At 65.7% G+C, this 25515-nt stretch overlaps 2 protein-coding genes across 10 annotated transcripts; both read right to left on the reverse strand.

Moving 5' to 3' along the window:
* Positions 1-194: 194 nt before the first annotated feature.
* On the reverse strand, positions 195-8558 carry LOC129203613 (zinc finger protein 271-like). 7 transcript variants are annotated; one of them, XM_054818368.1, is made up of 5 exons: positions 8369-8558; positions 7623-7787; positions 7347-7473; positions 2857-2964; positions 195-2673 (listed from the first exon to the last, which is right to left on the reverse strand). In XM_054818368.1, the coding sequence occupies exons 3-5, from the start codon at positions 7471-7473 to the stop codon at positions 689-691; spliced, it is 2220 nt and encodes a 739-aa protein (XP_054674343.1). In that variant the 5' UTR covers positions 7623-7787; positions 8369-8558; the 3' UTR covers positions 195-688. The 7 variants fall into 7 exon arrangements, with proteins under 7 accessions (XP_054674343.1, XP_054674342.1, XP_054674337.1 ...); XM_054818367.1 differs by having other exon boundaries at positions 195-2676; XM_054818362.1 differs by having other exon boundaries at positions 195-2676; positions 7623-8523.
* An 848-nt stretch (positions 8559-9406) lies between these two features.
* Positions 9407-23372, reverse strand: LOC129203623 (gastrula zinc finger protein XlCGF26.1-like). 3 transcript variants are annotated; one of them, XM_054818406.1, is made up of 6 exons: positions 14439-14648; positions 13886-13996; positions 13332-13451; positions 12712-12816; positions 12042-12152; positions 9407-11142 (listed from the first exon to the last, which is right to left on the reverse strand). In XM_054818406.1, the coding sequence occupies exons 2-6, from the start codon at positions 13962-13964 to the stop codon at positions 9743-9745; spliced, it is 1815 nt and encodes a 604-aa protein (XP_054674381.1). In that variant the 5' UTR covers positions 13965-13996; positions 14439-14648; the 3' UTR covers positions 9407-9742. The 3 variants fall into 3 exon arrangements, with proteins under 3 accessions (XP_054674381.1, XP_054674380.1, XP_054674382.1); XM_054818405.1 differs by having other exon boundaries at positions 12030-12152; XM_054818407.1 differs by lacking the exons at positions 12042-12152; positions 12712-12816; positions 13332-13451; positions 13886-13996; positions 14439-14648 and adding exons at positions 20706-21675; positions 22005-22109; positions 22531-22657; positions 23297-23372 and having other exon boundaries at positions 9421-10799.
* Between the last annotated feature and the right edge of the window lie 2143 nt (positions 23373-25515).

A 25515-nucleotide genomic window follows, 5' to 3' on the forward strand; every position in this document is an offset into this window, starting at 1 on the left:
TCCAGGACAACCTGTCCTGGTGGACCTCCCAACAGTGGGGAGATGCCTCCTGATTACCATGCAGAGAATTAAAAAGATAACCTCACCCAAACCCACCAAGTCGGATGGGACAAGAGGTTGGAGGTACATGGGCTGTGAGGTCCCTTCCAACCCAAACCATTCTATGACTCTAAGAAAAAGTAAAACTCATGGACTGGGATAAAGAGAGTTTAATAGGACAACAAAGGAAGGTAATAATAATAATAATAACAACGATGACGACAACAACAATAATAATGATAAAAGAATACACAAAGCATGATGCATAATGCAATTCCTCACCACCTGTTGTCCAATGCCCAGCGCATCCTTGAGCAGAAATCACGCCCCCGGCCAGCTCCTCCCCAGTTTATATACTGAGCATGACATCATATGGTATGGAGCCAGTCTGGGTCAGCTGTCCTGGCCGTGTCCCCTCCTGTCCTCTGGTGCACCCTCAGCCTCCTCGCTGGAGGGGCAGTAGGACAAGCTGAAAAGTCCTTGACCTGGTAAACACTGCTGAGCAACAACCAAAACAGCAGTCTGTTATCATCCCAAATCCAAAACACAGCTCTATACCCGCTACCACGAGGAAAATTAACTCTATCCCAGCTGAAACCAGGACATCTCCTCACAGGTCCCAGCACCCCGCAGCCCCTCAGCAGCAGTTTCAGGTGGTGCTGGGCTGCGGAGGTGGCCACAGGCTGTGGGTGCTGTGGGTGCGCTGGTGAGCCAGCATGATCCCCTCATCCCGAAACCGCTTCTCGCAGTGGCCGCACTGGAAGGGCTTGTCCTCTGCCTGCTTCTCCACCAGGGATGGACCCCCTGTCTCACACTGGCTGCTCTCTGGCACTGCTGATGGGCTCTGGTGCAACCGCTGGTGGCTCATCAAGTTCTGTTTCTGGCTGCAGGTCTTCCCGCACTCACCACACTTGAAGGGCTTCTCACCAGTGTGGATGCGCTGGTGGACAGTGAGGGTACTGCTGTCCCTGAAGGCCTTGGGGCACTGTGGGCAGGCGAAGGGGCGCTCACCAGTGTGGATGTGCTGGTGGGCAGCGAAGGTCTTCTTGTACATGAAGGCCTTGGGGCACTGCGGGCAGGAGAAGGGGCGCTCCCCAGTGTGGATGCGCTGGTGGGCCATGAGGGTCTTCTTGTCCCTGAAGGCCTTGGGACACTGGGAGCAGGCAAAGGGGCGCTCCCCGGTGTGGATGCGCTGGTGGATGGTGAGGGTACTGCTGTCCCTGAAGGCCTTGGGACAGTGGGCACAAGCGAAGGGGCGCTCCCCGGTGTGGATGCGCTGGTGGGCTATGAGGGTCTTCTTGTACATGAAGGCCTTGGGGCAGTGGGCACAAGCAAAGGGTCGCTCCCCGGTGTGAATGCGCTGGTGGGCTATGAGGGTCTTCTTGTCCCTGAAAGCTTTGGGGCACTGCTGGCAGGCAAAGGGGCGCTCCCCAGTATGGATGCGCAGGTGGGCAGTGAGGTTCTTCTTGTCCCTGAAGGCCTTGGGGCACTGCTGGCAAGCAAAGGGGCGCTCCCTGGTGTGGATGTCCTGGTGGGCAGTGAGGCTACTGCTGTCCCTGAAGGTCTTAGGGCAGTAGGTGCAGGCAAAGCGGAGCTCCTCAGTGTGCACGCTATGGTTAATAGTGAGGGTACTGCTTTCCCCGAGGGCCTTGGGGCACTGGGTGCAGGTGAAAGGGTGCTCACTGGTGTGGACCTGCTGGTGGATGGTGAGGGTCTTCTCATCCCTGAAGGCCTTGGGGCAGTGGGTGCACATGAAGGGTCGCTCCTCGGTGTGCATGAGCTGGTGGGCAGTGAGGGTCCTCTCGTCCCTGAAGGCCTTGGGGCAGTGGGTGCAGGCAAACGGGCGCTCACTGATGTGGACACGCTGGTGGATGGTGAGGGTCTTCTTGTCCCTGAAGGTCTTGGGACACTGCGCACAGGCGAAGGGTCGCTCCCCGGTGTGGATGCGCTGGTGGGCACTGAGGCTACTGCTGTCCCTGAAGGTCTTGGGGCAGTGGGTGCAGGCGAAGGGGCGCTCACTGGTGTGGACCCGCTGGTGAGCTGTGAGGGTCCTCTTGTCCCTGAAGGCCTTGGGGCACTGCTGGCAGGCGAAGGGTCGCTCCCCGGTGTGGACGTGCTGGTGGGCAGTGAGGGTACTGTTGTCCCTGAAGGCCTTGGGACAGTGGGTGCAGGCGAAGGGGCGCTCCCCAGTGTGGATGCGCTGGTGGATGACCAGATAGCGCTTCTCACTGAAGCGGTGGCCACAGTGGCTGCAGGTGAAGGGCTTCTCACCGGTGTGCACGTGCCGGTGTCTCAGCAGGTGATGCTTGTGGCCAAAGCGCTTCCCACAGTCGGTGCAGACAAAGGGCCGCTCACCCGTGTGGCTCCGCACATGGACTTCCAATGCTGTCTGGCGCTTGAAGCTCTTGTCACACTCAGGACACGTAGGGGGGGTCTTCTCCAGCGGCCGGGGGGTCGGCAAGGGGTGGAGGCGAGGGCGCCCTGAGGAACCCCCCTGGCTCCTGCCCGGCCGGCTGTGGGCTGAGCGCCCCCGACGCCTCCTGCCCCGTTTGGGCATCCCCGGGAGCAGGGCGGTGGGTGCCAGCAGCCCCTCGGGGACCCCCCCAGCCTCCCTCTGCCTCCCAGGGTCACCGGCTGCTGGGGAGAAGAGGCTGGGGTCACAGCTGGGGACTGGATGGGCACGTGGGACCCCTCCCCATGGCCAGCGGCACGGGCACCCCACCAGCCCCCCACCCTTCCTGCTGCACAGAACATCTGGGGCTGAGGGGACGCTGCTGCTGGAACCCCCCACAACCCCCACAGCCCCCCGGTACCAACCTGAGACAGGGGTCCAGTGGCTCCGCTGTGTCCTGGGGGGGTCTGGCACACACGGCAGCTCTGCTCGCTCCATCTGGCAGATGATCTCTGGCTTGACGGCAGGCCAGCCTGTCCGGGGCAGAGAGAGAGGCACCCTCTCCCGCACTGCGGGACAGCATCGCCGCCCCCCCACACCCACAGCTCCAGCATCCCCCCCCAACTCTGCTCCTCTCTCCTGTCCCTGCCCACCTACAGCTTCGGCCCCCCCGTCCCTGCGCCTACAGCCTCCTCTCGCCTTGCCCTCGTCACCTCGTCCGCTCGCCTGCTGACAGCACCTGGGAATGGTTCATTGCTGCACCAGGGAGGTTTGGACTGGCCACGAGAAGCATTTCTTTACCGAGAGGGTGGTCAAACCCTGGAACAGGCTTCCTGGAGAGGTGGTCGATGCCCCAGGCTGGTCAGGATTTGAGGCGTTTGGACAATGCCCGTAATAACAAGCTTGAACCTTGGGTCAGCCCTGAAGAGGTCAGGCAGTGGGACTAGATGGTCGTTGTAGGTCCCTTCCAACTGACATCTAGTCTAGTCTAGTCTAGTGTAGTCTAGTCTAGTCTATACCTCCTGCTCTTTCACTTCCCCTTCTCCCTTCAGACTGGTTACAGCAGCTCTTAAGAATTTTGAACACCCTTGGGATGGTCAGGCCAGCATGTTCCTAGTGCTATGTCTCCTGAATGTGTTCCAGGTCTTGTTCAGGGTTACAAAAAGTTGTTGTAACAATACCCCCCTCCTGAGATCTGCCCCGATGGCCCTGGGGTGGAAACACAGCCCCACCATTTGTCATTGGTGGCATGGCATGTGGGAGAACATGGGCAGGTATCTAGAGACCTTCTCACCTCCAGTGGTTTAGAACTTCACTCATGAACTACTACGGGACCCTGATGACGTGATAGAACATTTGAAAGGAAAATGCTGTGGCTATTCCAAAGAGGCACAACTCACTGCCCTGTGCTGGGCCCTGGCCAGGATCTACCAAACACTGCTCGATATTGGGCAGTGCCATCAGGGGGAAGAGAGGGACAACAGAGTGACAGGCACCATGGCTACCCTGACCCCCATTATAGGAACTGCGGCTTAACCAAAAAAATCAACCCATGCCGGAATCAGTCGCCCCTATACAGAATAAGAAATACACAAAAAAAACCAGCTCGCTTACTAAGGCATGACGATGAACCTGGACCATCAGGAGAACAGGAGCAAGAGGCAGAACCAGAGGTAATCACACAGTCCCTGTCCCTGAGTGAGCTGCGAGATAGGTGAAAGAATTTCATCCATCGTCCAGGGGGAGCAGCTGGCTGCTCTGGTGCTGGGATAATGGGGCCAGTAGCCTGGAACTGGAGGGAAGGGAAGCCAAGCAGCTGGGATCCCTCTCCAGGGAAGGGGGCATGGAAAAAAACGTGAGGGAAAGGTGTCCCTTCAGTGAAGATGTTGTGTGTCACCCAGGCAAGTGGACCACCATGGAGAGAAGTATCCAGTCCCTGAGGGAATTAGCCCTGCGGGAGGTGGTTTATGATGACCCGGACAATGCACAGTTACCCACAGATCTTGATTAAGTCCAATGTACTTGACCCATGTGGTGGAGGTTTGTACAGAGTGCACCATCGTCGTACACCAACTCATTGGCAGTGATGGACTGGGAAGGCGAAGAGGCACCAACGGTGGATGAAGTGGCTGGCCGACTCTGTCAATACAAAGAAAGTCTCTCTTCCTCCCTTGTCTCGGATGTGGAGAAACTGTCCCGGAAGGTCCGGCAACTCAAAGAGAATCTGTCCTACTGCCCACCTGTATGGACCAGTATCTCAGCTATTAGGAGTAAGGGTTGCTCTGCCCAGGAGAGGGGATATAGAGGGTGCACACCACGAGGAACCCTGTGGTTTTACCTGTGTGATGACGGAGAAGATGCGAGGAAGTGGGATGGAAAAGCTCCCTCAACCCTTGAGGCACGAGTACATGACTTCCAAGGAAAAACAATCACAAAAGGGGATTATTCCAGGAAAAATGCCACTCCTGTTTCCAGTGGGCAGTTCCCCAGAACGAGTGGAAGGGCTGATCATACTTATGATCCTCATGAAGGGACTTCTAAGTCATTTTCACAAGAAGTGAGTAGCGAATACGATGAGCAGGACTAGAGGGGCCCTGCCTCCAGCCAGGTGGAGGAGAGGCACAACCGGGTTTCCTGGACTGTGTGGATCCGATGGCCTGGCACGTCAGACCCCCAGGAGGACAAGGCTCTAGTGGACACCGGTGCACAGCGTCCCCGAATGCCATCGAGCCATGAAGGGGCAGAACCCATCTGTATTTCTGGAGTGACAGGGGCTTCCCAACAGCCGACTGTATGGGAGGACAACGTGAGTCTAACTGGGAATGACTGGGAAAAGCACCAGGACCCAGAAGAACGATTTCAAACAGGGCCCTGAGCAACGACAAGCCTCTGAACAAATTAACCAGGAGATAGTCCGTGTGGTAGCCCTTGGGCCAGTCCGGGCAGGACCAGATGTTAAAAACGTGCTCTACACCACAGCCGGGGAGAACGGCCCGACCTGGAGTCTCTGGCAGAAAGCACCAGGGGAGACTCGAGGCCGACCCCTGGGGTTCTGGAGTCGGGGCTACAGAGGATCCGAGGCCCGCTACACTCCAACTGAAAAAGGGATTTGGCAGCATCTGAAGGGGTTCGAGCCGCTTCGGAGGTGGTTGGTCCTGAAGCACAGCTCCTCCTGGCACCCCGACTGCCGGTGCTGGGCTGGATGGTCAAAGGGAGGGTCCCCTCTACACATCGTCCAGCTGATGCCAAATGGAGTAAGTGGGTGGCGCTGATCCCACAGCGGGCTCGAATAGGAAACCCCAGCCACCCAGGAATTCCGGAAGTGATCATGGACTGGCCAGAAGGCAAAGATTTGGGGATGTCACCAGAGGAGGAGGTGACACGTGCTGAAGAAGCCCCACTGTATAATAAACTGCAGAAAACGAGAAGCAATACGCCCTGTTCACTGATGGGTCCTGTCGCGCTGTGGGAAAGCATCGGAGGTGGAAGGCTGCTGTGCGGAGTCCTACATGACAAGTCGTGGAACTGCTGAAGGAGAAGGTGAATCGAGCCAGTTCACGGAGGTGAAAGCCATCCGGCGGGATTGCTTTGGCTCAAGGACCTGGGTACGCTTGGTGGGTGATGCGGAAGGATGGGGAAGTCTGATGTGTACCTCAGGGGGATCTGATTTTGGGTGAGAACAGCCAATGAATTGAATTGTGTGACATTAATTGCTAAATACCCTGCCATTGTATGTCATCACTACTACAATCGCTATATGCCATAACAGCGGTATTGCAGTAAGAATCGCCCAGTTAATGAAGGATGAACTGTGATGCAATCAAGCAAAGAGCAGCAATGATGGAACCAGAACTGGCCTCAGCAACCGGCACCCAGCAACTTCCTCAAAGTCGACACCTTCGACCTGCAGACCGTGGGCACAGGCCGCGCCAGATCCACCAGCCGCGCGCTCCAGATGCAGCCGCAACATCCCAACAGCACCCACCATCGCTCCTGCCCTGAGAGACGGTTCTGAGAGATGGAGCCCGAAGTCACGGACTAAATGAACTCAACGGGCATTTTAGAGAGATGGCCCATGCACTAAGGGAGTGATATCTCTGTATGTGTGTATGTACATGTATCTCAAAGGCAGGGAAAGTGGTGGTGATTAGTTGGACAGTGTAGGGTCTGGGCATGACCATGACGTAGATGGCACAGAGTAAGGAGTGGATAACGTCCTGGTGTTCGGCTGGGACAGAGTTAATTGTCCCCAGGAGCTGGGAGGGGACACAGCCAGGACAGGCGACTGAAATTGGCCAAAGGGGTATTCCATCCCATATGACGTCATGTTCAGCATATAAAGGGAGCTGGCTGGGAGGAGGAGTCCCTGCTCCAGCACGGGCTGGGTGGACATCAGGTTCTGGGCGTTGAGCAAATTGCATCGTGCATCACCCGCTTTGTCTGTTCTGTTCTCAGTCCTGTTGCGGTCCTTTCCCTCTCCCTTTGCTGTCCCAGTAAACTGTCCTTACCCCAGTTTTACCTTTTTCCTCAATTCTGCTCCCCATCCTGTGGGGCGGGGAGGGGTGAGGGAGTGACCACGTGGTGCTCAGCTGCCAGCTGGGGTGAACCATGAGATCTTATCTCGTCTCATCTCGTCTCATCTCATCATCTCACATATTCTATTCCATTGTGTTCCATTCTATTCTATCCTATCCCGTTCTGTTCCATTCTATCCCGTTCCATTCTCCTAGTCTCTCTACCAGGACCGCTCTCCGCAGGAGGCTGTCTGGCAGGGTAAAACCTGCGATCACAACCCCTACGTCAGCGCTCGGGCACCAACGGCAACAGCTGGATTTTCGCTTTCCAGGCTCCAGCTCCGTTACAGAGGTGAACTGCAGCTCGACCCCAGCCCGGCGGCGCCGGAGAGAGTCCTCACCCAGCGAGGCGACCGCCTGGTAGTTCTCCAGCATCACCTCCCGGTAGAGCCGCCGCTGCCAGTCCGCCAGCTCTGCCCACTCCTCGGGGGAGAAGTAGATGGCCACGTCCTCAAAGGTCACCGACATCTGCAGCAAGAAGCACGCCCGGCTCAGCACGCCCCGCCGCACGTTCGCTGAGCCCCTCCGCGGAAATCCTGCCGGTGCCGGGCAGGGCCCCGGTGGCAACGGGGGCTCCGGCATCCCGACGGCAGCGCCGGGACAGCTCAGACCCCCACCTTGCCGCAGCGGCCTGGAGTCCGGCGTGCCGCTGGCTCTCGGCGGGCAGATGGAGGCAGGTATACAGCTACTTGTGCGGGAAGACGGCGGTGGGATGCTCCGGGTTCCGCAGGAGAGGCCTGTCCCGTGAGCAGCCGCGCCGGCGCAGCAAGGACAGAGGGGCCCTGCCAAGCACAACACCTGGATTCAGAAGGAATCGGGGGCAGAAGCGCACTTACCTGCCAACAGCCGCCTTCCCTTCCAGCCAGAGCCTTCAAAACTCCTGCTAAAAGCACCGACCCCAAGAGCGTGGCCCACGCAGCCGGCCGGCAAAAGGCGAGAACTCGCCGGGAAAAGGGGCTCTGGGGAAGCTCGCGACTCCCCAAACGGGCCTGCGGTGCCCAAGGAGAGCACGAGGAAGATGTGCCGGGTTGTCCCGGGGGGTCTGACCACCCGTCCCGTCCCGGGCCCTGCCCAGCGCTGGTGTCGGTGTCGGCAGGGCCGGAGCCAGGGGGGCCGGGCGGGTGGGACGCGGAGCAGCGTGTCCGCCTGGGCACGGGGGCCCCGTGGCGAGACAGGGAAAGGCCGGGCAGGGGCGAGCACCGGGGGGGCGCCGGGCACCGGGGGGGGCCGGCAGGGCCGGGGGCGGCCGGCAGAGGGGAGCGCAGGGGAGCGGAGGGGAGAGGCCGTCGCGGCCGGGGTCCCCTCCCGGGGCGGGGGGCAGCGCCCATCCCCGTGCCGCGGGCCCGCCGCCCCCCGCCCCTACCTGCGCCGGGGCCGCGCCGCCAGCCCGGCCGGGCCGCGGGCAGGGACAAAGGCGGCCCCGGGAGCCGCCGGCCGCGTCAGCCCGGGAGGGCCGCCCGCCGCCGGTGCAGCACGGGAGCTGTAGTCCTGCCGCTCCGCTCCGCTCCGCCCGGCTCGGCTCGGCTCGGGGGGCGGGTGCTCCCCACGTCCCCCCCCGACCCTGCTGCAGGGATGCGGGTGCCCCCGACACAGCGGGGATGTGGGTGACACACACACACACACACACGCACCCGTGGGGATGCCGGTTCCCTCCCCTACCCCCCGCAGGGATGCGGGTGTGTGTGTCCCCCTCCCATCTGCAGGGATGTGGGTGCCCTTCGCGCCCCCACCCACAGAGATGCGGGTCCCCTGTTGTGGTTTGCTCCGCAGTACGGGGGTCACCTCCTCTGCAGAGGCGGGGGGGGCTGTGTGCAGGAGTGGGGGGCACGGCCTGTGGTGGGGACTGCCAGGGCCAGGATCACGGCGTGTCTGCCCCTGCTTCCCCCCTCGCTGGCTGAGTGACATCGCCGGAAGATTGTGGACAAGGTCCTTGGTGTCAGCCACGCAAACGTGGTGCTGGGGGGGGGCTTCACTTTGCTCCCCGGGGCTGGTGGGCTCCCTTCACTCGTTAGGCTGACGAGTGCCGTGTGAGATAACATCCTGGGTTTGGCTGGGGTAGAGTTCAGTTCCTCCATCACAGCTGGGATGGGGCTGCGGTTTGGATTAGCGCTGAAAACAGCGTCGATCGCCCCAGGCTGCGTTAATTATAACTGAGCAGCACGCGCACGGCACCAAGGGCTGTTCTGCTCCTCACACCCCCACCACCGAACAGGCTGGGGGGGCACGAGGAGATGGGGGAGACCGCAGTGGGGACAGCTGACCCCAACTGACCACGGGGATATTCCAGACCGTATGACGTCATGCTTAGCAATAAAACTGCTGGGGAGGGTGGGGGGCAACTGGTCAGGACTGGCTGGGCATCTGTTGGTTGCTGGTGAGCAATTATTCTCATTTGCATCAGTTGTCTTTCTTGGGTTTTATTTTCCTCTCTGTTATTTTTTTTCTGGGTCCCAGCCCAACCGTGTGTCCTCGCGAGGTGCCACTGGCCCCAGCCAGAGCGGGGCGGATTCTCCAGTGCTGCCGCAGTCTGGCAGCATCCCTGCTCCCACCCCGGCTGCCACCTCCTCCCCAGGGTCCCGGGGCTCCACCGTGGTGCCCAACAACCACTGGCCCCGATCCGCCACCAGCCCCGCAGCAGGTCTAAGGTTGTAACGATGGTCTCGTTCCTCTCGCCGCTTCAGCTGCAAGGACGTGCCACAGGCAGGACACTGGGCTCTCCCTGCTGCCACCAGCTCTCCTACTTATACTTGGCCAAGGCTTCCAGTGGCACCGGGAGCTGGGTGCAGGACATGAGGAGCGGGTGCATGGGGAGGAAGGGGTTGAAGGACTCTCCCTCCTGGTAGCAGGAGAGGATCCTCTCCTCCGTGTGCACGCCCTGGTGCACCGTCAGCTCCTTCTTGTGGCTGAAGATCTTGCCGCACTCAGTGCAGGGATAAACCCGCTCCACCGTGTGGGTGAGGTGGTGGGTCCGCAGGTTGCCCTTGTACTTGAAGCTCTTCCCGCACTCCAGGCAGGTGAAGGGACGCTCGCCCGTGTGGATGCGCTTGTGCTTCATCAGCGTGGTCTTCAGGTTGAAGGTCTTGCCGCACTCGGGGCAGATGAAGGGGCGCTCGCCAGTGTGGATGCGCTGGTGGGTGATGAGTGTGCCCTTGCGGTTGAAGCTCTTGCCACACTCGGTGCAGGTGAAGGGCTTCTCGCCAGTGTGGATGCGCTGGTGCTTGATCAGCTCGCCATTGTGGCTGAAGCACTTGCCACAGTCGGTGCAGGCGAAGGGGCGCTCACCGGTGTGGATGCGCTGGTGCCGCGTCAGGTCACCATTGCGGCTGAAGCTCTTGCCGCACTCGGAGCAGCCGAAGGGCCGGTCACCGATGTGGATCTTCTGGTGGAGGATGAAGGTCTTCTTGGCGCAAAAGCCCTTGCCACACTCGGCACAGATGAAGGGGCGCTCGCCGCGGTGGATCTTCTGGTGGGTGATGAAGTTGGCCTTGCGGTTGAAGCTCTTGCCGCACTCGGTGCAGGAGAAGGGCTTCTCGCCAGTGTGGATGCGCTGGTGCAGGATGAAGGTCTGCTTGGAGCAGAAGCTCTTGCCGCAGACGGTGCACTCAAATGGCTTCTCACCCGTGTGGATGCGCTGGTGCCGCATCAGGTCGCCCTTCTGGCTGAAGCTCTTGCCGCAGACGGTGCATGCGAAGGGCTTTTCCCCCGTGTGCACCCGCAGGTGGGTGATCAGGTTCCCTCGGTGCTGGAAGCTCTTCCCACACTCGCTGCAGGCAAAGGGACGCTCGGCGGCATGGCTGCGGGGACGCGGTGCCAGCTCAGCACCGGGGGCCATGGCACTGCCCGCCTCGCAGGCAGAGGGGGGTTTCTGCCCAACACCGTTCACCGGCACCACCGGAGCTGGTCCCTTCTCCAGACAGAGACCCCGGGGCTCAGGAGGGGCCCGTGGCCCCTGGGGCACCACTGGGCTGCGCCGTAGCTCGGCGACAGTGCCCTGTGTCTGCTGCACTGTCCACTGGCTGACACAGGGCTGAGGCCCGAGGGAGCCCCCCAAGGCAGCCCCCAGGCTCTTCTCCAGCTCAGCCACCTCTGGTTTCACCTCCTCCGGCTCCTCCTTGGGATGCCACTCACCATCACCATCTGCCAACGGGAGCCCCGCAGTTACCTGCCGCATCTCCAGAGCCCTCCCAGGAGACCCCCGCAGCCGCAGTCAGCCCCCCGCAGCCCCGCTCCCCTCTCGGGACGTCTCCAACACGCGTGCACATGTGCTGGGCTCACGCAGAGCTGCGCCCATCAACACGGGCATGGTGCTGCGGACCTCCGACCCGCTCCCCTGGCACCGGGGCACTGGCACCTCACCCCCACCCTGGCACTGGGGCGAGGTGGGCTGGGAGCTGCGGGGTCCCGGCTCCGGCGCTGGGTTCATGTGTCCGAGCACCTCTGGGTGATGGGAGAGCTGGACGAAGCCGCCCTGTCCTCGGCACCCAGCCGGGTCCCACACTGCCCTTGGACCCACCACCGGGTCCCAGCGCACCCAAAGGTGCCACGTGAAACCTCTCCTCCCATGCCCAAACTGTGGAGATCCCCCCGCAGCTTGAGCCTGAGCGTCCCTGTCCTGGGACAGGAGGCACCTCCGGAGCCCCCGAGCTGGGGTCTGGAATGGGACCAGAGCCCCGTGTACCGGCTCCGGTTGAAGCTTTTGGCTTCCCTCGGCTGCCAAAATCCTCCCCCAAGCCCACCAGCAGCCACCACCCCCCTGACCGCCCCCTCCAGCGCTCCCTCGGGAGCCGTAAGGACATTTCAGCCAAGCCCACCACCCGGACGGCGCTGTCAGATCGACTTCTGCAGGACCCGGCCCGTTGCGGGTACGTGGGGCCAGATCCCCGGGCTCTCGGCAGGCTGACCTGCTCCGACACGCCGCATGTCCGGCAAGGAGCCTTCCCTTGCTCCGCACCCAGCGAGCCGGGGCACTCGTCCCCACGTCTCCCCCATCCCGCCGGACCCCCCGGAGCCGCCCCGGTGCTCACCTGGGTGCTCACCTGCGCCACCGCGATGGCCGGGAGCTCCGGAGTCATCCCGACCCGAGGGGCACCCGATGTACGACTCCTCCTCCGGCTCCACCTTCACGATGATCTCGGGCTTGGCATCGCCTGCACGCGGAGAGCGCGGTGCTACGGCGGGCGCAGGCAGGGCCACAGGAGCTGCGGATGGGCTTTGGGCCCCGGCTGGCAGCACCGCCGGCAGGGAGGGCAGGGCTGGGCTCTCGTGGGACTCCCGCGGAGTGTCACCATCCCCGGGTGGCACAGGACAGAGTGTCACCATCCCCGGGTGGCATGGCACGGTGTCACCATCCCCCGGTGGCACAGGACAGAATGTCACCATCCCCGGGTGGCATGGCACGGTGTCACCATCCCCAGGTGGCACGGCACGGTGTCACCATCCCCGAGTGGCACGGCACAGCCGCCTCCGGCCGCCCCGGCAGGCAGCACCGGCAGCAGGCAGAGCCGGCAGCACCAGATCCCGAGGGGCGGCTCCTCCCCGCCCCGTGCCCGGCCGGGTGCCCTCTGCCCAGCTCGTCTCCCACCCGGCCCGCGGCACCCCCCATCCTGCACGGGGCCCCCGCACCGCCGGCGGCCTGCAGAGCGCCCGCACGCCCCGGCTGCCCCCCCCTCCCCTCCCGGCCCCCCCGGGGCCCCCAGCCCCACTCACAGGCAGCGGGCCGGGGGGGTGCGTCCCCCTCCTGGGAACCGGGGCGGTAACCGCCGGACACCTCGTCCTCGGGCTCGCTTTTGACAACCGCCTCCAGTTTGACGCCTGCGGGAGGAAAGGCACAGCCCGCGCGTCCGGCTTGGGCACTGACCGAGCGCTCAGGGACGTCACCACGCTCTGCCCGTGCCGGCGCCGGCTCCGGCTCGCTGCTCCTTAATCCCGGGTTGCCGGGAGCTCCCTGCAGCCGCCGGGCATCTGCCAGTGCTGGGATACCCCGTCCCCAGGGACACACGGGGGTGCCCCAGCCACGGGACCCCGGGGATCCGAAACGCCCGGAGTCGGCAAACGGTCGGGTTTGCCGGAAAATACAACACACGTATCCCGGTTCCCTCCGGAACGGAATTCCCAGGTACCAAACGGCACCGGGCCTGCACTGCCCCGGCAAAGCTCCCCGGGGGGCAACGGCCCTTCCCACGTCCCCACGCGGACGGCACCCACAGCATTCGGTACGGGACGGCACCCGCAGCAGCCTGCACGGGACAGGGGACTCGATCCCGGGGGGCTGCGGGTCTCGCCCAGCTCCCAGCCCTCCCCCAGCCGCCCGCTCTGCGCTGCCTCACCGGCGCTGGGGTGGCCGGGGATGCCGGGGACACCCAGGCCCCGGGGACACCCGATGTAGGACTCATCCTCCGGCTCCGTCTTCACCACGATCTCACGCTTCACGCCAGCCCAGCCCTTTCCTGGGGAAGACAAAGCTGCTCTCGGGTTCCTGGGCAGCGTGGGCAGCCCGGCATCGCACCGCGGCTGTGAACGGTGCGGCCGCGGGCTCCATGCTCCCTCCGCAGCCCTGCACCGGGCACGGGGGCACCGAACCTCCCCCGTGGGTACTAGGGGGGAAACCAGGGGATCAAGCCATGGGCCCCCCCCAGCCGTGGGCAGCGACTGCCCGCCCCTCCCTGCTGCCCGACGAGGACCCTCACCCAACCGAAACCATCCCGGCGTCCGGCACCACGCACAGCATCCCCCACGCCAGCACCCTGCCTGGCTCCGCCGGATGCGGCAGCTCAGCCCCGGTTGGGGGGCCACAGGCCCCGGCTGGGGGGGCTGCGACATCCCTGCGGTGCCGGGCCAGCCGGGTCCCCACGGGACCCGCGGCAGCTTTCGGCAGCCTCACCTGTGCCGCAGGCGTCGGGCATCCCCCGCAGCCTCGTGTCCCGGGGGTCCCCCCCAAACGGCTCCTCCTCTCGCTCCATCGTCGGGGGTCCCGGGCTCCCTCCAGAAGAACCTGCCCCAGGGACGGAAAAGTCTCCTTCAGCCGGGCCCGGGCCCGGGCAGCGCCCGCAGACACACGGCTGCTCCGGAGGACGCCGACCTCCGGCCGGGCTCCCCGCTCCGGCACGCCGGGCTGTGCCGATCCCCCCCGTCCCTTCCCCAGACCCCCTTCACCCCACGGCTGCCCCGGGAAGCGGCCGCAGGCAGCAGGGCTGAGGACATCGCGGCGGCTGCACGGTGCAGGGCGGCACAGGACGGGTGCCAGGGCGGGCAGGGACCGCGGCAGGAAAGGCGAAGCTTCCCCTCCCGGTGTCGTCCCCCCCCCCCGCTCCCGGTGTCCCCCTCGGGCTGTCCCCTCGCGCCGCCCCCCCGCCCGTCCCGGTGCCCCCCCCCGTGGCCCCCCCCCCCCGCTCCCGGTGTCCCCCCCCCGCCCGTCCCGGTGCCCCCGCTCTCACCGGCGGCGCTCGGAGGGGCGGCACGCGGGGACCGCCGCCGATGGCCGCCGACCGCAGGAGCGCACCGGGGCGGGCGGCGCACGGGGCGAGGCAGACAAAGGGCTCCCCCCGCTGCCTGCCGGGAGCTGTAGTCCGGCCCCCGCCCCCGGCCCTGCCGCCGCTGCCCCCGGGCTGCTCGGGGTCCCCGGGACGGGATGATCCGGTGTCACCGGGACGGGGTGCTCCGGTGTCACCGGGACGGGATGATCTGGTGTCACCGGGGCCGGGATGCTCCGATGTCACCGGGGCCGGGATGCTCTGGTGTCACCGGGGCCGGGATGCTCTGGTGTCCCTGGGACGGGATGCTCTGGTGTCCCCGGGACGGGATGATCCGGTGTCCCCGGGACGGGATGATCTGGTGTCCCTGGGACACGGTGCTCTGGTGTCACCAGGACGGGATGATCTGGTGTCCCCGGGACGGGATGATCTGGTGTCACCGGGGCCGGGCTGCTCGGGGTCCCCGGGACGGGATGATCCGGTGTCACCGGGACGGGATGATCTGGTGTCACCGGGACGCGGTGCTCTGGTGTCACCAGGACGGGATGATCTGGTGTCCGTGGGACGGGATGCTCTGCTCACCTCTGGACCAGGATGCTCCAGTGTCCCTCGGACCAGGATACTCCGGTGTCCCCAGGACAGGATGCTCCAGCATCACCAGGGCCAGGGTGCACTGGTATCCCCAGGATAGGATGATCCGGTGTCCCCCGGGCCAGGGTGCAGGGTTCCCAGGACTGGGATGATCCAGTGTCCCCCAGGCCAGTATGCTCTGGTCACCTCTGGACTGGGATGATCCCTGGGACAGGATGATCCAGTGTCACCAGGGTGGGATGATCCAGTGTCCCCCAGGGTGCTCCAGTGTCCCTGGGACGGGATGCTCTGGCCTCCCCCAGGCCAGGATGCCCCCATGTCCCCCAGGCCAGAGTAGACACAGACAGTGAGCCCAGCCCAGGGCACCAGCCCAGCCACAGCCCAAGGTGCCCCCACACCTCCCCACCCCAAGGACGGTGCTGGCCTGGGTTGAGGCAGCCATCGGCAGGAGGACATGCAGCCCGGTACACCCCGGAGCAGGCAGTCCCGCCGAGAGCAGGGTGTGATACCAGGACCATGATACAGTTGTGTGCAATAAGTTATTGTAACGCTAAACGCACGTCAGCTCACAGGGGAGCCAGTGGGTGATGAATTGCAGCAGGACGAGGGGACACAGGGATGTGGGGACATGGGGATGCGGGGACATGGGGATGTGGGTGTGATGGAGTAAATTGGGGAGGTCAGCAGGGAAGCCGCATTGTTCAGTGTCGGAGCTGCTGGGAAGGGGTCCAGGGCATTGAGTCCCAGGGTGCCGGGTCTGGGTGCCAGTGATGACAGAGAGATCCACAGCGCGATGGGACAAGGGGGATGTGCCGCCTGCTTGTCATCCACCCAAGAGCAGGGCTTGGGACAGCCTCGACAGGGGCAGGGGGCTGGAGGGCAGGGGGCTTCGACTGGGGCGGGTGAGCGGGCGGGCAGGAGTGCAGGATGTGGCACTTGGAGAAGTGGGGGCCGGCCCGGAGCAGGCAAAGGGCCCTGCACCTGACACCCCGAGCCCCTCAATCCCCTCCCACCACCCCACCACCCGCTGCACCCCTTGGCTTGGTGCTGGAGCCAGGGTGGCCCCCGGAGCAGCTGGGGTGCTGGCGCAAGCGGAGGACAATGCCAGGATCAGCAGCGGGGAGGTGGCACGCTGCCAGCCGAGAGCAACGTGTGGCCACGCAGCCCCCCCACCTTCAGCCATGACCACCAGTGGGGTCGTGATGGCTGCATCCAGCTTACAGTGGGCTTTGGGGACGGATGGCAACACAGCACCCAAGGGCTGTCGGGAACAGTGACCCAGACACCTTGCTGGTACACAAACACGGCTGTAAGTCAATGGTGTCACTGGAGCTGGTGGCCAGCCCAGGGCCCGCTGAGCTCTCCTGCCTGGCAGCGGGCTGCACGCCGGGATCGCCCCTTGGGCAGGGACACCTCAGGGTTAGTCCTTGAGGCTGAGAGATTCCTGGCCCCAACAGATCCTCAGCGAGTGACTCTCAGCATGCTGAACTTTGAAAACTTAGCTAAGTGATATAGAGGATTGATCACGTGTACATAATCCTTTGGACATAAACCATTGGCCAAGTCTGGGACTAGGACTGGATCCAGCCACACTCAGGCTCCTCTCTGAGACAGAGTTCAGAAAGCAAGGGGGTCCTTGTGAACTGCTGACTCCACGGGAGGGTCTCCTGACAGCTTCGTCTGACCCTGTCCTCTGTGCAGTGAATAATCCAGTGTCCCTTGCCATCGAATCTCCTTAAACCACTGCCGCATTTACCACTGAACTTTGTTAATCCACTCTTTTATAAGAATAGAGTATATTGTTGCTTCTCTCTTACGAGTGAAGCGCATGACTCCATCTGCAACACCGCAGAGACCGAGGAGGGGACAGGGAGCAGCCAGGGGAGGGAAGACGGGATGGGATCGCAGAGGGGGAATGGCCCCCGCCGCTGCAGAGAGGAGCAGGACCTGAGGCAGAGAATGCCCATCCTGTCGACGCTGCAATGCCAAATGTGGCGGAACCTTCACCTCCCACGAGGTCTGAGCATTTAAAAGCACACACTTAACAAGTCGCCCTGCCAGCGAGCCAGGTTTTGTGGGCTCTGGATCTCATAAAAGCAGGGCTGGGGCCATGCCTGGCACAGCACGGGGTGTGCCGGCTCCTTGCCAGCTCTGGCGCAGCTCCATGCTGCCATGCATCACCGCGCTGCACCACGACTGCCGCCCAGGGCAGCGCTGGCACACCATCCCTTCTGCTCCCACCGGCGCCAGCCCCACAGTCCGGCTCTCCAGGGCGCAGCCCAGCATCCTCCTCCTCCTCCTCTCTCCCTGCTTGCTCCCGGTAAACAATGGCTCCTGCCGCTCTTCTTGGCTTCTCTGCTCCTCCAGTTCGGACACGGGCTGTAGGGACGGGGCCGCCCTCCCCAGCACAGCGCAGCGCGGGGAACCCAGCGCCAAGGGGGCGGCGAGAGGGACCCAGGACCTGTGCTGCAGAGAGGTGTCGGAACCTGGAACCGAGTGCCGAGGGCGAGCGGCTTCGGGGCGGCGGGGCTGGAAATGGGATGGCCAAGGGGGATCGACCGGCCGGTACATCGAGGGGGTCACCCGGGTGAGCAGCCCATGCTGGCGGCAGCTACAGGCTCGTGCCTGTCCCCAGCCAGGGCCCGGCAGCCCCCAGCGGTGCCGGGGGGAAGGTTGAGATCCCGTCTGCTCCTGGTGGGAGCTGAGCAGTGAGCGCTGGTCCTGCCACCGCGCCGTGTGTTGGGGCCGGGGCGCGTGGCTGGGAGCAGCACCGACAGGCAGGGTGCTCCTCTCCCGGCAGCGCCGTGGAGAAGGGTGCTCACAGCCTCCACAGCCCCTGGGAGAGCTTACTGCTGGGTTTGCTGTTTCTGTGATTGATTCTGCGATAGTGATTCCACCGCCAGCAAAAAAGAAAGTTCTGGTGTCATCTGGTGAGGTTGGGCATGAACGGGCAGGCAATGTGAGCCGGCAGTGGCTGGCAGAGAGGGAGCGAGGGTCCTCCTCGGAGACGGACACCACGCAGGGCAGCATTGCAGGGAGCAGGCACCCACCCGCCCGGTGCTGCCGGGAGCACTGCCGCTCCTGAGGCTCTGCTCAGCCATTCGATTAATGGGGTGATTTATACATCCTTCGTCTGAGATTTGACATGACTCAGAACCTCTCAGCAGAGCGTGAGAGCGGCAAAGCCCCGTGCAGGGAAGCAGATGGCTCGGCCATGGGTGCCCACAGCCCCTCGATGTGCAGCTGCAGCTCTGGCTTTGGTGTCCCCCAAAGGCTCTTCAATCAGAGGAGGGGAGCAGCGCCCACCGAACGGGGCCCTGAGCACCTCCAGGCGAAGGGTTGCGTCTCCCCTGCCGGGACGGCACCCTACTGCCCTGTCCCAGCCGCGACGAGCCGTGCAGCACCACGCTGGGCGAGAGCGTCGCCTCCCCAGGGACGCTGCGTCGGAACGGCACCCACAGGCAGCAGCACACAGCCACACGAACCCACGGGAGCCCCGGCACGGGCAATCCCTCCCGGGCTGCACGTTCATCGCGGTGTTTGCCTTCGAGACCCACACTGGGGCCGAGGAGAGATGGCCTTTCCCCGCTGGAGGCTGCTGCGTCTCCCCGGCACGCTGCACAGGCTCTGCGGCTCCACGGCCGTCCTTGGCCTCAGCAGCAGCAGCGCAGCGATCCTGCGCATCCCCGGGCGTGAGGTGCTGCTGCACGGGGTGCAGAGGGTGGACGTGCACATGGAGAGGTGGGGGCAGCATTTGGGCTCCCTGCATGGGAAGGAATACCTCTCCTGCAGAGCCACGGCCACCTCAGGGCACGCTCTCTGCCTTCACCAGCACCGCAGCACCCGCTGACACCCAGCTTATCGCAGAAGCTTCGCAGCCGCTGCTGCCCGCCGGCTGCCCGGATCCTGCTGCTGCCTGCACCAGCCCTGACTCACACCGGCTCCTGCCGCCCATGACACCCACGAGAGACCTGTTGGGTCTCGCCTCCTCCTCATCGTGCCGGGTCCAGCCCCTCCAGCGCTTCCTCACAGACCAGCCCTTCCTCAGCGGCTCCGTGCCCAGGGCAGCGGGATTCCCCCAGGACCTGCGCCTGCTCCTGGAGAGGCAGCTCTGGGGGTGGGCGTCCCATGGGGGGCTGCGTCCCTTCCCAGCTCCCACCAGGGACCAGCCCCTTGAGGGGCAGCAGACCCCGAGGCCTGGGGAAGGCTGTCTGTCCGTCTGTCCGTCCGTCCGTCCGTCCCAAGCCGTCCCCCGACTCTGCTAACTCCAGTGACAGCGTGCCATCGCCTGAACAGGGTCTCTGCAGCGTGACCTACCCCAGCATTTGGGGATCCCTCCTGCGGCCCCACGTGAAGTCCCCTGGCACTGGGAGCAGCCTCCAGTGAAGGGCTGGGTGTGGGTGCCGCAGGGTGGCAGGGACACAGCGAGCTGCACGCCCGGGAACGGTGCCAGGGCTGTGCAAGGACACGGCGGCCTCGTGCACTGCAGACCGTGGTTAGCCTCACCGGGGGCGAGCCCCAGCACCGGGCTCCAGCAGTGCCCCAGCCCGAGGCAGGGTGCCCCAGTCCCGCAGGGGCCCGAGGGTCCCGCTCGCAGCCCCACGGCACCTTCCCCGCTCCCACCCCGGCTGCCCAACGGCCACGGCCTGCTGCGGGCAGAAACAACCCCCACGCGCAGACGTGGCTGTGCCTGGGGACATCTGTACAGGGACAGACGTGTCCCCGCAGGGATCTCGCGGGGGCTGCCCCGTCCCTCCGAGACCCGGCAGGGAGGGATCGCAGACACAAGCCCCGGGCAGCCCACGGATCCCCAGTGCCCTGTGGGGTGGGGAATGCACGCAGGCAGACCGGGGGTCCCGCTGGCCAGACACACGGCCACGCTCCACACCCCGGCTCTGAGCCCCGGGGTCCTGGCTTACCGGGCTCTGCACCCCACATTCCCCCAGCTCCGCACACCCCATGGTCCTGGGTCAGGCTCACAGCTCCCCGCAGCACCGTGCCTGGCTGAGCTGGGCAAAGGGCATGGATGGCCAGGGGAAAGGGGATGGGGAAGGGACGGCCGCCCCACAGCACCCCGACTTCGCCTGGCCAGTGCCCAACAGAGCCGGCCATACCCAGGGGAGTGGGTTGGGGTGGGGGTCCTGGGTGCTGTGCATCCCCCAGAGCCACCCAGCACCCCACGGGGGGGATGACCAAGGGCCAAAAGCTGGCTGGGGGAAAGGCTCCGGCCCCTGGGCTGCATCCCCCGCACAGGATGAGGCCTTTCTGCTCCGCTGCAAGAGACCAGACCCCACGCTCGCATCGCTCTGTTCTGGCTTTAAATACAGACGACAAGGTGACAGCCCCCACGCAGGGGCAGGGCACTGGTGGGACTGGGACAACGGAGAAGTGCCCTGAAGGGATTTTTTGAGGTCCGAAGGGGTGTGGAGCACAGGGCTCTCAGGTCCTGGGTGCGCACCAGCGCCCGGGGAGTCATGTCCCGTGGGGCAGGATGAGGCCACTCCCTGCCCCACTGCAGCCCTCCGGGCCCCTCCACACGGGGATCAGCCCCCTCCCATGCTCCAGAGCCACCGCAGCTACTGCTGGCAGCCCGCCGGGTTGTCCCCTGTCCCGAGGGTCCCCCTGTCCCCCTCTGCGTGCGCCCGCTGGTGCAGCAGCAGTTTGCTCTTGGAGCTGAAGCCCAGCCGGCACTGGGAGCAGGCGAAGGTCTTGTAGCGCCGGTGGAGTTTCTTGTGCGTGATGAGGTTGGCCTTGTTGCAGAAGGACTTGTCGCACTGGGGGCAGGCGAAGGGCCGCTCGCCCGTGTGCACGCGCTGGTGCACCAGCAGGTTCCCGCTGCGGCTGAAGCTGCGGCCGCAGTCGGGGCACTTGTGGGAGCGCTCCTGCGCGTGGCTGCGCTGGTGGATGATCAGGCTCTCCTTCCAGCTGAAGCTGCGGTCGCAGCGCCCACAGAGGAAGGGTCTCTCCTCGCAGTGAGTGGCCCGGTGCCGGCTCAGGCTGGCCTCGTCCTCAAAGTGCTTCTCGCACTCGGGGCACTGGCGGCGCGCGGCACCGGCGTGCTCCTTGCGGTGCACCTGCAGGTCGCGCTTGTGGCGGAAGCTGTCCCCGCAGAGCGGGCAGGTGTAGCCGCCCTCGCCGCCGTGGCTCGCCCGGTGCCGCAGCAGGTCCCCTTTCAAGCAGAAGGTCCTGCTGCACTCTGTGCAGGCGTGCCGGCGCCGGCCCCGGTGCTTCTTGTGCGTCAGGAGGTTGCGGCGGTGGTGGAAAGCCTTGCCGCAGGCACCGCACTGGTAGGAGGGCGCCGGGCGCAGGTGCTTGCCCTGGTGCGCGCTCAGCCCGGCCTCGTCCTCGAAGGTCTGCCCACAGGCGCCGCAGATGAGGAGCCCCCTGCCCCCTGCCATGGGCTCCTCCAGCGGCCGCTCCCCCCGCTGCCACCCCGGGAGCTCCCGGGGGGTGTCCCCAGCCCAGGCCCCCGGCTCCGCATCGCACCAGCCAGAGCAGAGCACGGGGTACCCCAAATCCTCTGCCGCCCCGGCCGGTGATGCGCACGGGACCCAGCGTCCCCCGTCGTCATCCTCAGACAGGTCCTCGCTGGCCGTCCCGTCCCAGGCAGCTGAGGGGAACAGGGGTGCAGTCACGGCAGGATGTGACCCGGCACGGGGACACCCCCACCACAGACCCGCGACAGTCCCCACGCCCGCGGCACCGGCCCCTCCACCTGCCGCAGCCTCCCCTCACCCCTGCAACACCCACGGGACAAGCGGGCCTGGGGGGCCGAGGTGGGACACCCAAACCAAGGCGGTGAGGGTGTCAGACAGGAGCTCGCCTGGGGCGGGCCACGCTCGAGCCGCACTTGGGGCTTCTGTCTCTAACTTACTAAATTGGCACCGATTTCCCAGCCCGGCGCCCGCAGCCACGCGGGGCATCCCCGTGGTCACTCACAGGTGCCAGAGGCGTCGAGAGCTCTGTCGTCCCCCCTGCCACAGGGGGCCCCCCCGCGCGACTCCTCCCCAGGCTCCATTTTGCAGATGAGCTTGGACTCGGGGCCTGTGCAGGAGAGAGAAATCTCAGCACCCCCTGAGCCACCCGAAGAGCGTCACCGGGGGCCGCGGGGCAGTGCCCGGGGGATGCCGGCTGCGGGAGCTGCCGTGTCCAGGGCCCTCAGGAGCTGCCGGCGCCAACCCCGGTCATGGGAGCGAACCAGGACACGCCGGGGTGGGGAGCAACGGGGCCGGGGTACCTGGAGCCGTTATTCCTCACACACCGGGGATGGACTCGGCGAGCCCGGGGTGGGCAGCGGGCACGCTGCAGCCCCGCTCTGCGTGGAGAGACGGCAGGTCGGGCTCTGCCCGCGTGCAGCCAGCCGGAGGGGCTCGAGCTGCGGACCCCCAGCTGAGCCTCCGGACGTGTTCCCAGCCCCGCAGCGCTGCCGGCTCCGTGCCCAGGCTCCCCAGGGACGCGTCCTTACCCAGGCTGGCAACCAGGTCATAGTTGTCCAGCATCACCTCTTGGTAGAGCTCCCGCTGCCATGCCGCCAGCTCTGCCCACTCCTCGGGGGAGAAGTAGATGGCCACGTCTTCAAACGTCACCGCACCCTGAAAAACAGAGTCGGGGCTGAGAGGACCCACGGAACCAGCAGCAACACCACGGTCACCCCCTTCTCCCAGGGGACGCACGGAGCTGTGGCATGCCACAGTCCCCAGAACGTCCCCGTCCTTGGGCTGCCCTGTCCCCGGGCAATCAGGGCAGGAGGCCGGGGCCGCGGTGACCCCCCGACTGTCCCGGGAGCAGCAGGGCTCCCCGGGCTGCCTGCTCGGCTGGACCCGCGGCTCCGGCTGCCCCGGCACCCACGGACCCTCCACGACCAGAGGGCCGGGGCCGCATCCAGCCCGGCGCCTGGGGGGCTCCGCTCAGCACCCGCCGGGAGCAGGGACGGTCCCTCTTCCCGACCCGGGGGGATGGGGGAGACGCCGCGGCCCCGGGGTCCCCGTGCTGACACAGCGGTCGGGGCACACGCACACACACACGCCCCGTCCCGCCGGCCCCGGGGGCTGCCCGGGACCCCGCACACGGGAAACAAGAGCCACGGCCGAGCCACAGACCCGCGGGGTCCCGGGGGAGTTGCTGCCGAACCGGGCTGGGGACCGGGACCGGGACCTCCCCCCGCCCGGCCCCAGCCCCCGCCCCGGCCCGGCCCGGCCCGGCGGCTCCCGGGGGTCCCCGCTCGGCCTCACCCGCTGCATCTCTGCCCGGGGCCGCTGGCGGGAGGGCCCCGGCACGGAGCACCGCGATGGCGCCGGCGGAGCCACAACCGGGGCGGGCCCGGAAGGGGACGGCGGGGGCGGGACCGTCAGCGAGCGGCCGGCCCCGGGCACCGGCAGGCACCGGCAGTCACCGGCGATGGGGAGCACCGGGAGCCTCGGCCCCGCGGGGGGAGCATCACCGGGAATCGCGGGGGGCATTAGCGCCGGGCAGCGGGAGGAGCAGGAACCGCAGTCGGTGAGCCCCGGGCTGGCCAGCGGCTCCCGGCGCCCGGGGGGGACAGAGGGACCGGCCGGGGCCCAGAGGCTTCTCCCGCCGGACACCCCCACCCCGTGCAGGGTCAGGTGCGGCGGGAGGTCGGCGTGGCCGGGGTGCGGGTGGAGGTGCCCCCCGAGCCGTCCCCCGCGAGAAGGGGGGAGCTGCCTGCAGGCGCTGGGGTTGCAGGGGGTCCCGTGGCAGGGCCGGCTCTGCCGTCGCGGTGCTGTGGCCCCCCCCGGGCTGCTCTCCAGCCGAGGCCCTCGCCTCCGTCCCCCACCGGCTCCCCAGCTCCCCGTGCGCCGAAGCGCGCTGGGTCCCACGGGGGGTCTCGTGCCGCTGGTGTCAGACCGGGCTCCGGCCCGTGGGCGCTTCGCTGTCAGTCCCGGCCTGGGGATCCCCCGGGGAGAGAAGCCCGGGGGTGACTTCATGTGCCGCACTCCGAGTGGGGTACACCCCAAATCCGGGGGAAATGCAGGTGGGATCTTCTCCCGGCAGAGCCAGCTTTGGCCTCTGCTCCGCTGCCCCCTCGGTGGGTGCGCCTGCCCCCGGGAAGGGACCCCTTCTCCAGCACCCGCGGGGGAAAATCCTGCCCAGCTGCACCATCGGCAGCCAGGATCTGTGCCAGGCAGGTCGTGCCGGGAATGAGCGCCCACCGGCGCGTCCCGGGAGGGAATGAGCATCCGCCGGTGTGTCCCGCGAGGGAGTGGGCACCCACTGGCGTGTCCCGGGAGAACTGGCCTGTGCCACCCCAAGGCAATGGCACAATCCTGGGGGGCCGACAGCTGCAGGGTGGGAAAGGGATGGTCCCCCAGTGGGGAAAGCCCCGCTAAGGAGCCGGGAGGTGCTGGGCAAGGACAGGACGGGGAACCCCCAAATCACTGACCTACCCTGTGCTGGGGTGCCACAACGCGTTGCCTTGCAGCATGGGGCAGCCCCACACAGCTGGGGAGCCGGTGCTGCTGGGCACGGGGTCAGGAGGGCTTTGCGTGCCGGGCACGGCAGCGTGGGGCTGCAGCCCCCACCCGGGGTTCGGGAATCCCCGGCCCATGTCCAGGCAGCCCTGGCCTTCACCGTCCGGGCTGGAGGGACCCGGCAGAGGTTTCCCCCTGTTCCTGGGGGGGCACACGGCTCTCCCCATTCCTGGGGGGGCACACGGCTCTCCCTGGTCCTGGGGGTCTGTGGCACACAGCTCTCCTCGTGTTCCAGCCCGGGGAGATCTCTGGCTCCTCCAGTCCCTCCCAGCTGTGGGTGCTTTCTCTCACCTCGTCCTTCCCGCTGGAGCCCGCTGAAGCCCCAGAGAGCTTTGGTGCAGACCGTGTGTTCGGCTGGGTGAGCCCCACCACCATCCCCTGCTCCACTCCGCAGCTCGAGCGAGCAAGAGCAGCCCCACGCAGGGCTGCCACCCCCTCCCGTGGGCCAGTCCCAGCCCACGAGTGTCCCCTGCCGTCAGGGCACAAACCGATGCCCAATCCAAGGGGTGAGATCCCCCCCGCACCCACAACCCCTTGGAAACTCGGGGTGTTACGGGACCCACAGCAACCCACTGGCAGGAACATCTGTGGCTGCACTGGTGTCACCACACCTGAATGTGCCAGCGCCAGGGAGGGCTCAAGGGACCGGATAATTCCCTAAGAATAATGCCCATTCCGCAGGCACTGCTAACGAGGCAGTCCCGGCCAGAGAGGCCGTGAGGGGGTCATTCCCACCGCCACGTCCCGGAGAAGCTCCTTCGCTGTTCTGCCAGCTCTGCCCGTTCCTCAAGGAGCGATAGGTGACCACGGCCTCAAACACCGCCCGGCACGGCAGCAGAAGGCAGGTCCCGCTCAGGGTGGGCAGGACGCAGGCAGCACTGCCCTTGCGTCAGCAAAGAGCTGGTGGTGCTGCCTGCACCAGACACTGCGGGCAGAGCTCTGCCTGCTTTGGCCCGTCTGCA

Source organism: Grus americana, chromosome 2 (assembly GCF_028858705.1).
Source record: "Grus americana isolate bGruAme1 chromosome 2, bGruAme1.mat, whole genome shotgun sequence".
In the NCBI taxonomy this organism is placed as follows: Eukaryota; Metazoa; Chordata; class Aves; order Gruiformes; family Gruidae; genus Grus; species Grus americana.

Coding starts and splice junctions, on each gene's coding strand:
- LOC129203613 (XM_054818362.1), bottom strand. CDS start 8,333: ATGGGCGCTGCCCCCCGCCCCGGGAGGGGACCCCGGCCGCGACGGCCT. Junction 7,474..7,622: donor CTCCAGGCCGCTGCGGCAAG/GTGGGGGTCTGA, acceptor TTCTTGCTGCAG/ATGTCGGTGACCTTTGAGGA. Junction 2,677..2,856: donor CCACTGGACCCCTGTCTCAG/GTTGGTACCGGG, acceptor TCTTCTCCCCAG/CAGCCGGTGACCCTGGGAGG.
- LOC129203623 (XM_054818407.1), bottom strand. Junction 22,110..22,530: donor TGACCTGGTTGCCAGCCTGG/GTAAGGACGCGT, acceptor TCTCCTGCACAG/GCCCCGAGTCCAAGCTCATC. Junction 10,800..20,705: donor CTGCTGCTGCACCAGCGGGC/GCACGCAGAGGG, acceptor GCGTCCCCGCAG/CCATGCCGCCGAGCGTCCCT.